The 13,147-nt window shown below is 34.6% G+C and overlaps 3 protein-coding genes across 3 annotated transcripts; 1 reads left to right on the plus strand and 2 right to left on the minus strand.

The window, feature by feature from the left end:
• Window positions 1–14: 14 nt before the first annotated feature.
• On the minus strand, window positions 15–1,998 carry LOC114186625 (uncharacterized). Its single transcript, XM_028074587.2, has one exon. It carries the CDS (start codon window positions 1,775–1,777, stop codon window positions 173–175), a length of 1,605 nt encoding a protein of 534 aa, XP_027930388.1. The 5' UTR covers window positions 1,778–1,998; the 3' UTR covers window positions 15–172.
• A 2,094-nt stretch (window positions 1,999–4,092) lies between these two features.
• LOC114188798 (putative WRKY transcription factor 26) lies at window positions 4,093–7,153 on the minus strand. Its single transcript, XM_028077444.2, has 5 exons — window positions 6,715–7,153; window positions 6,226–6,399; window positions 5,569–6,119; window positions 5,319–5,480; window positions 4,093–4,821 (listed from the first exon to the last, which is right to left on the minus strand). The coding sequence occupies exons 1-5, from the start codon at window positions 6,967–6,969 to the stop codon at window positions 4,446–4,448; spliced, it is 1,518 nt and encodes a 505-aa protein (XP_027933245.1). The 5' UTR covers window positions 6,970–7,153; the 3' UTR covers window positions 4,093–4,445.
• A 5,221-nt stretch (window positions 7,154–12,374) lies between these two features.
• LOC114188737 (wound-induced protein 1-like) lies at window positions 12,375–13,137 on the plus strand. Its single transcript, XM_028077369.2, has one exon. It carries the CDS (start codon window positions 12,625–12,627, stop codon window positions 13,135–13,137), a length of 513 nt encoding a protein of 170 aa, XP_027933170.1. The 5' UTR covers window positions 12,375–12,624.
• The last annotated feature ends 10 nt before the right edge of the window (window positions 13,138–13,147 follow it).

Below are 13,147 nucleotides of genomic sequence, written 5' to 3' on the forward strand. Positions count from 1 at the left end.
ACTCAACTCTTCATCAGCAGGCATGAAAATGGAGAGAAAGAACCAATTTAACTGTGTAACTTCATATCTACACTGTGGAAAACAATAAAAAGAATATCTATATCTCTATACACAAAATGTTAAAAAAGCACAAAAAAGAGTATGTTTCTTGTGGGTTATATTATATCAGTTATCACCACCATTGATGTACTAGAATTCCATAACTTCTAAGTGAAGTAAACAGATTCAGGCATTGAGAATAAGTCTTGTGATATTTTGTACTTCTCTGACCAGGGCAGCATCTCTGCCACCTATTGTAATGGCACTCAAGGAAGAGCTCATCAATCAAGCAGATAGCCCCATTCTGAATCAACCTTGGGATGAGATGAAACTCAGTCCCTTCCACATCCATCTTCACCACTACAAAATCTCTTTTTGTAACAGCATTCCTGAGCCACTCTGCAAAATCAAAACCCTGAATTTTATCCATGTCACCCATATGGCTAGAAGAGGTCTGCACAGGGTTGATCCTCCCCATGGCTCTCCCTCTCACCGTCACTTGCTTGCTAGGGTCTCTGGTGATCTCAAAGAACAATGTCTCATTCCTCACCCAAGCTGCAAAGGGCAACAATGTTACTCCTCTCTTTTCCCTATACTCTTCATGAAATGATTTATCAGCCTCAATTGCATAAATCTCAAAGGTTCTATTCTGCTTTGGATACTGTTTCCTAAACCAACTTCCTATGCTAGAACCATAACTCCTAGCTCCTACATCAACATAAACATACCTATTCTTAAAGGTTATGTCAACAAAAGAAGTTAAGTACTTTACGTTCTTCACATTTTTCTTTAATAAAGTCCAAGGTTTCAATGGCTCTTCCTCAATCAATGCCTCAGCATTTTTAACCATTTCACGTTTATACCCAGGAACAGAGCACTTATGAACGAAATCGCCACTATCTACACCTTCCATTTCGAAATTAAGGTTTTCCTTTTTCTTCTTCAACAAGATTTCAAGAACTAGAGATGAATCAACACCGTTGATTTCTCGAGTTCTGATCAATTCACAGCATTTAAACAATTCAAGCAAAGAATCGAAGCTGTAAGCGTCTCTCACTGCCGCGTGCACCGCCGCGAAGCCGCCGGGACGGAGCGTGCGGCAGATCTCCGCGGCGAACTCCGCCGGGCGCGGGGAACGTTCCAAGCCGCCGTTGCCGGAGAACTCGAAGTCGAATGAGTCACCTGAGAACGGATGCCAGCGGCCGTCACCGTGGAGGATCAGCGGCGGCGACGGTTTCTTAAAGATTCCTACGGAGTCGACGATGCCGACCTCTTTAAGAGCGAGGACGTCCTCGCCCGCGGGCGTGTCGATGCATAGGGTGCGGGAGTTCGGGGAGAGGAAGCCGTCTGCAATGAGGTCCTGGAAAATGGCCGCGTAGTACTCGACGGAACGGCGCCAGTTCTTGCCGGTAAATGGATCTCCGGCGTCAGAGGAGCGGGAGGGTGAGGACAGAGTGAGGTTTTCGGAGAAGAAGCAGAAATCGGCGGATTCGCAGGACCCGCCGCGTACGGTGACGATGATGGCGAATCGCGTGGCAAGGATGAGAACGGCGAAGGAGAATAGACGAACCAGAATGTTCCGCAAGGAGCCGTGTTTCGCTGCGGGTGGCTCCATGGACGGATTTGGTGTAACCTCAGGGAAGAAGAAGGAGAAGAAGAGAGTACTATGAGAGAAAGGGGTAGGGTTTGAAAATTGAGCCTGGTTTGAAGGGTAAAACGGGAAACGCCTAAGTTTCATTTGGCGCGCGCGGGTTTCTGGAAACGTCTAAATAACCGTTGCACTTGAAGGTCGTGGTTGTTCTGCCTAAGTGTCACTTAATTTTAAGCTCCATATTTATTTTAATGTCAAACTCTTTAGATTTTAAAATAAAAGTAGAACAATTTTCTCATAACTTTCAAAATGATCAACAATAAACATTCTTCAATAATCCACACCAGTATTTGTATAATATTTTAAAGTTGCATGATCTCCTTTTTCAAATTAACTACAAATAATATTATGAACTTACTACATATTAATTTGAATAAAAATATAAATAAAATAAAATAAAATCAAGAGCTTGATATGACTTGGACCTTAGACAGTTTCCTCATGGGCCTTAGACAGCATAGATGTTTTTGTTTAAGAAAAATATGGCTACATAGTGAAATAAAAAACTTAAATATAAAAGCAGAAAAGTTTTTGTAGTTTTCAGCATAGACAATTTCATACTTTTAAGGGAAAAATTTAGTATAATATACTAAAAATATGTAACATTTTTACATTGTTAGAGACGTGAACACTTGCAATAGAATCCTTGATGCTGAATCATATACACAATAAAAGAAATATTTATAATAGTTATTTTACAGGCTATATTTAAGATATTTTTACATATATTATGTATTAAGAATATAAAAAAGCTAAACTCTCAAAACAATCAATAGGTAACGCACAAAAAAGTATATATGTATCTATACTGGTCAAAATGGATAATCCGGTCCAACCCGATTTGACCTATCACGAGTTGATTATTTAGTGAGTCAACTCTATCCGACTCACTTATTAGCGAGTCAAAAAATTTAAACCCGACCCAGCCCACCACGGGTTGGTGGGTTAAACGGGTTGACTCACGGGTTCATTTAATTTAAAAAAATACAATTTTTTAATTTTTTTTCAGTCAAAACTAAATTATAATTTTAATTAAAATATAAATAAACTCTAATACAATCCAAATACAAACCACAATCATAAAAATACAAATTACTTATTTGTTGACTAAAAAAACAACTTAACATGACCCAAATGCAAAATCCAACTTAATAAAAAACACTTGTGTGATCCTTTATTTGCGAGTTGATGAGCTAATCCGGCTCACATGTGGTGAGCCGGGTTCTACGTGAGTTGGGTCAAAAATAAACTCGTATTACAATTTGTAAACAAATTTCAACCAAATCCGATCAAAACCTGTGGTGAGCCGGATTGACCCGCAGGTTTCAAAACATTATCCCATTTATCTAGATAAGAATATACTCATCCTACTAAAAGTAAGAAAATACTTTAGATCCTCAGTTAATTATCTCTATAAGAGCTATCATATTTTTTTTTAATGAATAACTCATCATGTGGTTATGTGACTATTTAAAGATCTTGCTTTCAAATTTAAGAAAATAAACATGCTTAACCCTAATTAACAGTCAACTAAACATGCTTAAACCCATTCATTATCCATCACTTCATGGATAACGTTAGAAATCATTACTTAGAATTCCGTAGAACCATCTACGCCCATATAAAAATATTAGTCAACCGTTGAACTTACCCTAAACTTAATTAAAATACTCAAACATGCTAATCGCTTTTATCTTTATTAATGAAGAAATTTGAAAAAAAAAAAATCCTTAATGAGGTATTAATTTTACAATTTTAATAACTTTTTTCAATTTTGTATGTCTCCCTGCTCAAAACATGAATTCTGTGCTGCTATTAAATAATAAGAGAATATATAAGAACTAATAATTAACAATTATTAATTTTCATTTATTTGACTCTCCATTCTCAATGTCATTAATCTGTTCAAATTACAATAAAAGAGTGTTGGTAATGATGGTGCGCAATTAATAATTATTAGTAAAAATAAAAAATGAAACGTCAATTATTAACATATTAATAACATAGGATGAATTAAATTTATGATTTTACTTAAAGTGTCTTATATCATAGAAAGAAAGAAGTAATATATATATATATATATATATATATATATATATATATATATTATATTTTGCATCTCATTTATTTATATTATTTAAGAATTGATAACTTGCACGACACATTAAAAAGCTCAGCCTTGAACACTGTTCTCTCCCAACACTTTGCTCTCACCCCAATCCTCATCACCCCACTTGGATACTATGACAGCTATTTGTTTAAAGGGAAAAAAAAAAAACTATTAAGTTGATGTTCACTAGCTACCTTACACACCAAGTAATCAATTCTCAGTTCCCTATCTTTGACTAACTATATATTGCCCTAATCAATCACAAATGCTTCTCCCATCTGCTAAACTGTCATCATCAAGATAATATTTTTATAAACATTCAACAGTATGAAATGAAACATATATATAACACAGTAAAAAAAAATGTTCAGTATATATATATATATATATATACCAATCCTGTGTGGGTATGGAAATATACAATAAACAAAATAAAAAAATAGATAAAACTTACATGCAATTTCCTAAGTATTTTTGGTGCTGTCTTTTAAGTTAGAGTTAAAATTTGTGAAACTCTAACTCTAACTTAAGAGAGGAGAAATAAAAATACTTACACAACTGCATGTGAAAGTTTTAAATAAATGGAATGAAGATCTTGATTATTGGTCAAGTAAGATCCTAAGCCAACCCCTTGTAAAAAATCCTTTAACATAGCAAAGAGTCAAGAAACGAGTCATCTCCTGGCTCCTCCTTGGCTCTAGAAGTGAACACATTGTCTGATTGTTGGTTCATGTAAGACCCCATTAATGGATTCCCAAACCCTGAGAATCCAAAACTTCCTGACATATTGGGGTGAGAATTGTTAATGTATATGGAAGTTGCTGCACTAGTGGTGCTGTTTGTGGTGGTGGTGTTTATAGGCACTGCTCTGCTGATGGAGCTGCTGCCACTGCCACGTGCTGCCGGAACATCATGGTTGTGCTTTCCCTCATAGGTTGTGATCACTGCTCTTAGGTCATGTGAGGCTCTCTCTACGTGCTTCCTCACTGGACATCCTGGGAATGTGCACTTGTAGTAACTCCTGCATCATGTGCAAACAGTTTCTGTTGTTTAGGCATCATGTGATGATTTGATTCCCATGCACACGTGAGAGAAACGATGGTTGCCAAATTTGACCAAAGATAACGCAAAAGCAAAGGAAACTAGTGTGCGCATACTTTAGAATATTCCAACAAAGAATCGCTAGTGCCAACGTACCTAATCAATATGTAGATAGATACTTTTGGTAGATTTGTGATGTGTGTATGCATCATTTGAATAGTCAAGGATTGTAAACTCTAGCAGTATAAATACTTCTATTGTTTTCTTGGTTTTTTTTTCTTCTTCTCACCAGATAAACTTTTGTTGTTTACAGAAAATATTACTGTATTTCAAGTAGCATTAGTTGAAAACTCTATGATGCGATTCTCTGTACACTGTTCTTGATAAAGTTTAAAGTAGAACAAGTTTCGTAAAGTTGGACTATTATTTTTATCATATATATATATATAAAGAAAGAGATGAAAAAGAGCTTTTTACCTTGGATTTGGGTTTCCCTTGACTACTTTCTGCCCATATTTCCTCCATCTGTATCCATCATCTAGAATATCGATGTCACTGGTTGTCTGAACCACAACTCTGGGTTCTCTCACTGTTCTACTTCCAGCAGCTGATATACCCTCATTTTCACCTTCTATTCTCCTGTAGTAATATTGATAAAAAAAATAATTAAAGTTTATTAACACGTTAATGAGGAGAATCACATGAAAAAGAAAATAAAAAAACTCACCATCTTTTGGCATCAGGTTCATCGTTATCAAACTCATCTCCTCCTGATTTGCTCTGACCAAAGTCGTCATCTTCCATTGATATTGACGAGTTTTCAGGAGTTGCAACCGAATCCATGTGATGAGTTATTTCATTGTTGACACTGTTTATTGCAAGTGATGATGAGTTCCTCTTGTTAGCCTGAGGCTTGGGATGATTATGACTACCTTTGTAAACAATCTCAGTAATTTGTCCATCTAAGGATCTCTCAACCTTTTTCTTTGTTGGACAACTGGGGTATGTGCACTTGTAATAGCTTCTTGGATTTTCACTTCCTTTCACTTGCTTTTGCCCATATTTCCTCCAATTGTACCCATCATCTGATCTTCTGCTTAAGGTCTGAACCTGTGGCTGGTAACTGTTATAATCTGATTGAAGAAGACCAGCACTGTGGTGGTTATTATTTTCTGAGTTGAATCCCTGCATCGCTGAAGAGGCTTCAGTTTTCACCATACTCATGTTCATTCTCGAAGAGAATCCATCTTGTTTAGCAGTTTCCGGGAAACTCCACCCCTGTTGATAAACAAAAAACGCTTCAAAGAATTAACCCAAGTTGTTATATAAAGCATAGAATTTTTCCATATAAAGAAGTTTGTGCATTGAAATATTGGTCACAGACGTTTGAAGATTGAAATCCAGTTGAAGATGTAAGAGGAATCTGTGTCTGTGTTTGGAAAGAGAAACTTGAGAAGCTTTTGTCTTCTTCTTTGACATGGTGCTGGCTTTCCCCATAACTGCTCTTCCAATTGAAGCCTTGACCAGCATATGATCCAGTGGTTGGAGATGGCAAAACCTGAATTCACAAACAACCAAAAGACACATACCCCATTAACCCGACAACAAACTTAAGCCACACGAGATTATAAAAAAAGGTACACCATGAAAAAAAGAAAATGAAGATTTAAAGCATGATTCCACATCTGATACAAATTTTCACCTTTATTGAAAAACTAATTCTCATAACTTCAAACCTGCAAGTCCATATGATATTTTACTTTTTTTAAAAGTAGTCAACTGAACTCTCAGAGAAGAATATATTATTTTCCATTAATTTGTGGTATCCTTTGATGAAGGAGATACTCAGAAAGGAGAAAAAAAGTTGACTTACGTTAGAAGAGTGAAGGAGAACTGGGGAGTCAAGAAGCTCAGCGAGGCTTAGCCCATGAGGGATGTTAAAGTAAGAAGGAGAAATGGGAGGAAGAGGATGAGTTTGAGGGTGAGAGATAGGGAGAGATGGAGGAGGTGTGGATTTGAATTTTGGCACACCAGAAGCTGTTTGATCCGACAACTCTTGAGGTCTTTCGGAGCCTCTTAGGTTGTGGTCGGTGGGAGAAGAGAGAAGGTCAGAGAAAGAAGTGGTCATGAATATAAACCTGAGATAAGTGGGCGGCAGAGAAGGAAGAAGAAAGAGGATGTGAGAGAGAAGAGAGATGAAAAAAATGAGGGTTTTGAGTTAATAACATGAAAGGAATTGGAAGAGAGGAAGAAAAGAGTTACGTGTTGGATGGCATAAGATGAGAACTGAGAAGAGATTTCTGGGAAGGTATCCCAGGAAAGTGTATGATATTTTAATTTCAATTTTTATTAATACTATATGAAGAAAAAAAATAGTATAAAGTTTTTATGTGGGTCAAAGGTTGTGGGTTTGACCAGTTGGCGGCGGGAGAAAAGAGATAGTAGTATTTGTACAAACGTTGCGTCTCTTCGTAATGAACATGCACTGTATTTGTGCGAATTTTTGGACATGAAATTTAATTGACCCGTGTTCACAGTATATTTTGTCCGTTGTGTAACATGGCACATTCTCGTTGCATGTTTCAACAATCATAATCACAATTAGTAGTTATTTTTTAGATTGAATTTAATAATAATATTAAAGGTATAAAATAGTAACAAAAATGTTATAAAAATTTATAATAATAGTAAACTAATACCAAATACATAAGGCAATTTTTTTAGAGGTTTTACTCCTGTTTAAAACAATCATAGGTTTGGATGGTTGTTTTTTAAAAGGAAAATACGGAGGTGAATTGTTGTGTTGTGGGTAGAGATGCTAATGATCAATTACTACTCTTAGCGTATGCTGTTGTGGAAGTTGAAAACAAAGAAACTTGGACATGGTTATTGAAATTGCTTATTGGTGATCTTGAAGGTACTGACGTGTGTGGGACAATGACCTTTATGACTCACCAACAAAAGGTATGTTTAATATATGTTCAATTTATTAATTTTTGTTTAATGTTGTAAGTACTAATAATCTTATCATTGCACAGGGATTAGTGCCCGCCATTCAGGACTTATTACTCACTGCTGAGCACAGGTTTTGCATAAGGCATCTGTATGCAAATTTCAGAAAAAGATTCTTTGGCAAAAAATTAAAGATACTCATGTGAAAGGCTGCTAGGAGCACACACCCAGCAGTTTGGGAAAAATGATGTTAACCATTAAAGAGTTAAATATTGATGCTTACAGATACCTTATTCTTATACCTCCAAGGTATCTCTATTGTACAAATATCTGATTTCTGTACAAATACATGATTTCTGTACAAATACCTGATATCAATACTAACGCTATTATTCATGCAGGTTCTGGTCCAAGTCTAGATTTAGTGGTCGAGCCATATGTGACACAATTGTCAACAATATGAGTGAAGCTTTTAATAGTGTCATAGTGGATGCAAAAGACAAACCCATAATCACCATGCTCGAGGAAATCAGAGCATATGCCGTCAAATTGGACATAACAGGAACAATTGTCCACATAAGCCTGTGGATGAGCAGACTGCAACACCTGCTGAGACTGCATCAGATGCCCAACTGCTGAGAATGCACCAACTGCTGAGAATGCACAACTGTTGAAACTCAAACAACTCAACCACTAAGGAATGAAGTAAAGAGTCAAGCAACACCACTACCAACACCATAAGAACCATCTCAACAGTTTAGGATGAAATTACAGATTATGAAGAGGCCATGATAGCAGTTACAAACGTCCTAGTTATTTCTTTGAATTTCTGATGTAGAATTCATTATTGATGTACTGCATTTTGACTTTCCTTAAACTTCGTTCGTTCAATCTCACTTTTGCCAAACATGGATGTAGTGCATTTTGATGAGGATGAATTAATGTTATGAATTTAACTTCTTCCCGACTTATATCAATTTAATTTTTCTCAAGCTTAGATCAATACCACTTACTTCAATGCTCAAATTAAGATGTCATTTTGAACATGTTGGGACTAATATCAACATAATCAAACTAATTCATTTCTTCATCTAACAATAGTACACAACATATTGGACTTTAAAAGATTACACAAAATAACAGTACGAATAATACAATAACAACACAAGTGAACCCTATTACTAATTGCAGCCTCTTCTCAACAATCTTCAATGACTTCTCTAAATCATTAATCTGCCTCATTTGTGTCATGATGATGACATCCTTTTCATCAACACCACCATTTGAAGAAGTTGTAGCCCACATTATTGGAACCACCACTTTGTAAATCAATAAACCAAAAACTAAAACCAATTTATTATTAACACAACAATAAAAGCAGATTGTACCCAAAATTTTCTACCAATATTCTTTGGAGTTTTTACCATCCTCAAAGCTGCCATATCTCCGCAGCTACAAATCGGGGTTAATCCATTTCTCGTTGAACCACCAACAGTGCACGAAGTGATACGGTTGCCTCCAACGATTACAACCAGAGGTAAAGGAAGAAGATTGAAACCATAACATACCTATATAATGGGATTGCAGGAAGAAGATTGCAGCAACACCAATTGGAAATGGAGGAACAAGATTGCCAAAACTCACCAACTGCCCAAACATTCCTTACCAAAACCCTAACTCATTTATCTATCCCCAAATATCTAAGTACCACACCTGTACAATACACGTAACACACCATAATACAAACCGTGTCACCTGTACAATGCTCCGTTAATGATTTAAAAGACGTTATAAAAAAAGGACAAAATAAAACACGAATTGCGCAAATGAGCATCATTTTAAACATTATGTCAAAATAAAGATCATCCGCAACAAACACTACAAAAATGAGAACAAAAAGGTATTTAAGCTTTTTTTTTCATTTGTTTTCTTATTTTATTGTTTTAGGAAAGTTTAGCTATACATATCTTAAATTAAAGATATTTTTAAAATAAATTCATAAGAGATATTATAAATTAGTTTACAACATGCTTCATTATTTGTTATTCAAAAACAAATAAATAATCCAAAGTAATAGATCGTGATAACATAAATAAATAATATTTTATTAGTACAAAATCTATATTATACATCATAAAAGTTGAATAACATTGATTATTTTATTATTGCATTTCCCCTAGAATCACGGCATTTGTTTGCCCATTATGCCACTTATAAGTTCTAGAAGAAACCATTTAGATTGAGAGAATATTTCTCCAACTTGTGTCTGCTTTCAGAGGTTAGCAACAAAAACCAACTAATTACCTTACAAATATGAATCGTAAAAGAAAACAACAAAACCTACTTGTTCTTATGTATTGAAACAAAAACAAAACAATGGCACCTTTCACTGGCCACTCATCTCTTTCAAGTTCTAAAATTTTAAGCATGCACATCAAAATCTCTTTACAAAATAAAGAAGAGTCATTGTATAATTCTTCAATGGTTAATAGATTTAATTTAATTATGCATCCTTTTCCATTTTTCTTTTTTCTATTCGAAAGTTTGCTGCACCTAACTCAACAACAACTATAACTATTAGTTTATCCATACTAATGATATCGACCAATTAAAAAAATAGTTAATAATATACTTTCAGAATAAAAAGTAGTTTACGATATTTCAATCCCTATAAAACTAAACTATTTTAATTTTTATCCCTTACAATTTTATAAGTTATAAAAAAATAATCAGAATAATTTCTAGTGATACATATGGCACATAAGTATAATAACATGTGAAGAATGTCAAAAGCACCTATAGCATTAATATATATTGCATTTATAAAACACTATTTTTTTATTGTGTATCTATAAACATATAACAAGAATACAAACATTTATTACATAAAAATATTATTTTTTTTATCCAAAATACTAATTCATTTAGTGATAATTGGATATATTTAATATTTTAAATTAATATTTTTTGTCCAGGCACACATAAATTCTTTGACCTTTTCTCTTATAGTAGTTGATACAAATTTCGTAATTAGAGAGTTAGGTGAGTCTTCTTGACCGCCATCGAGTTTCTGGACGAAGAATCAGTCAAATGTTAATATTCAGAGACACTAATCACAGAACATTCTCGCCAGAAACAATTAACAAATGTGACTAAATGCTTTTGTTTCACTTTAAATATTGTTTTATGAAATTAATAATGAATTACAGTTTTTTTTACACGTATTAGGAAAATCAACAAAATTATACATGTCTAAAACTTAAAATAAGCAACCACAAATTTTTAAGCAATGCTACTGAAATAATAAGAAATTAAAAAACTAAACGCGAATACAATGAAGAATATTGCAGGTGATATTTAACGAGCGTTTGGAAAATAGCTTTATATTTACCGTAAACGATAAAAATCACGACTAAAATTAGCGTCTTATGCAGAAAACGGTATTTCTTGGCTTCTGGTGGACGCGCGTCAAGTTTGGAAAAAGAAACCAACGCGGATCATATATTTTGGTTACGAAATGACTTATTCATCAAACATTTATCAGCAAGAAGCTTTGATTTGAAAGTACAGCCAATAAAATATATATTGAAAATATTTCCACAAAATTCTCTAGAGATACTCCTAAAAGTCAAAAAAAAAAAAATCATTACAGAAAATTAATTTATAAGCAAATTTAGAATAAAAAATTCGGACATCACTAATTTTAATTTATAACAATATTTCCCTTGTGTTTTATTTTTTATATATTTTTTCTTTGTTATGGAAATTTATTTCTTTACCTCTTCTAAAATGATTATAAAAAAAAACGTTTTGACAAAAAAAAAATACAAAATTGTTAATTTACTTGCAATAATAATATGATTATCAAAATTATCGATTTACCTTAAAGAAAATGATATTGCAAAAACTGAGTTGATTTTCTCCATACGTTGAGGTAATTTAAATAAGAATGAATATAAATATTTTACTAATAAAGTTAAGAAAACTTTAGCATAATGCGACGGGCTTCAGCATATTTTTCTTCAACTCCTTTCACTATATGCTTCCATTTGCAATATTCTAACAACTCGAATCTATTCAAATGGAAATCTACAACTTAGTTGCTCAATAAATGAACGATCAAAACGTACTACTTTATTTATTTAAAGTTTATTTTTATTAATATTTAAATTTAGAGATATAACTCCTCATCTTATCCTTTAAAATTTGTTCTAGAATAGCCAAATTTCATATTCTATAATCGATACAATCTTCAAACGAAGCCACCTCAATCTTTGAAAGGTCACCAACTCACCTTTTTCCCATTATATATGCTCCAATCCGAGGATTCATATAATGAACTTGATATTATATATATATATATATATATATATATATATATATATATATATATATATATATATATATATATGTATGTGTGTGTGTATTTTTATATGGAACTTGCCTTTTCACCCTTATCTACATCTCCTCATCTTTCTTCATCAAATTAATTAATCGCAACATTCCACCCTTTGACATTAATTTAATATAATTTCTGGGTTCTTATATAGAGTTATATACACTCAAAAGCAATACACCAAAATCAATATCATAATTATTGGCTTCAACAAAAAGTAAATATATCTTATAACACGACCATGAGTTATATGATTCAACTAGTATAAGAAAAAAACACCGCACTTACACCAACGTTACTAACAAATAAAAACATGCCGAACAGTGTTTTTAAATCACATAATGTTCTGTCGGGGAAAAGGTTGTTTAAGTTTGAAAGAACTAGATTTGTTGTTTATATGATATATTCTAACATCAACCGTTACCTAAGAAACCCATGGGCTACAACCGTTCTTCCACCGCCAAGATCATCCCCGGAAAGGCCGAGCCGGAGAAGCTCTCCGGCTTGGCGGCGGAACACGAAAAGCGCAACCGAGAGACTGTGAAAACGGTGTACAAGGCGCTGCGCGATGGCCACACGGAGGAGCTTGTGAAGGTGGTGAGGACAGAGTTGGAATGGTGGTACCACGGACCTCCTCATTGCGAGCACATGATGAGAATGTTGACCGGCGAGTCAACGGCGAAAACCTTCAGGTTTCGGCCTCGGAGGATCAGGGCCGTCGGAGACCGCGTGATGGTGGAAGGGTGGGAGGGGGCGGGGGAGTACTGGGTGCACGTGTGGACACTCAGCCACGGGACCATTGCTCAGCTGCGCGAGTACTTCAACACCTTCATCACGGTGGTGCTTCGAGTTTCCGAGGATGGTGATGAGGCTCGGTTGTGGCGGAGCTCCGACCGGGTCCGGGTTCGGGTTCATGGGTCGTTACCGGATCTCGTGGTTTCAGTTTAAATCACGTTGT

Source organism: Vigna unguiculata, chromosome 6 (assembly GCF_037176805.1).
Source record: "Vigna unguiculata cultivar grain cowpea cultivar isolate G323 ecotype 2 chromosome 6, ASM3717680v1, whole genome shotgun sequence".
Taxonomy (NCBI): Eukaryota; Viridiplantae; Streptophyta; class Magnoliopsida; order Fabales; family Fabaceae; genus Vigna; species Vigna unguiculata.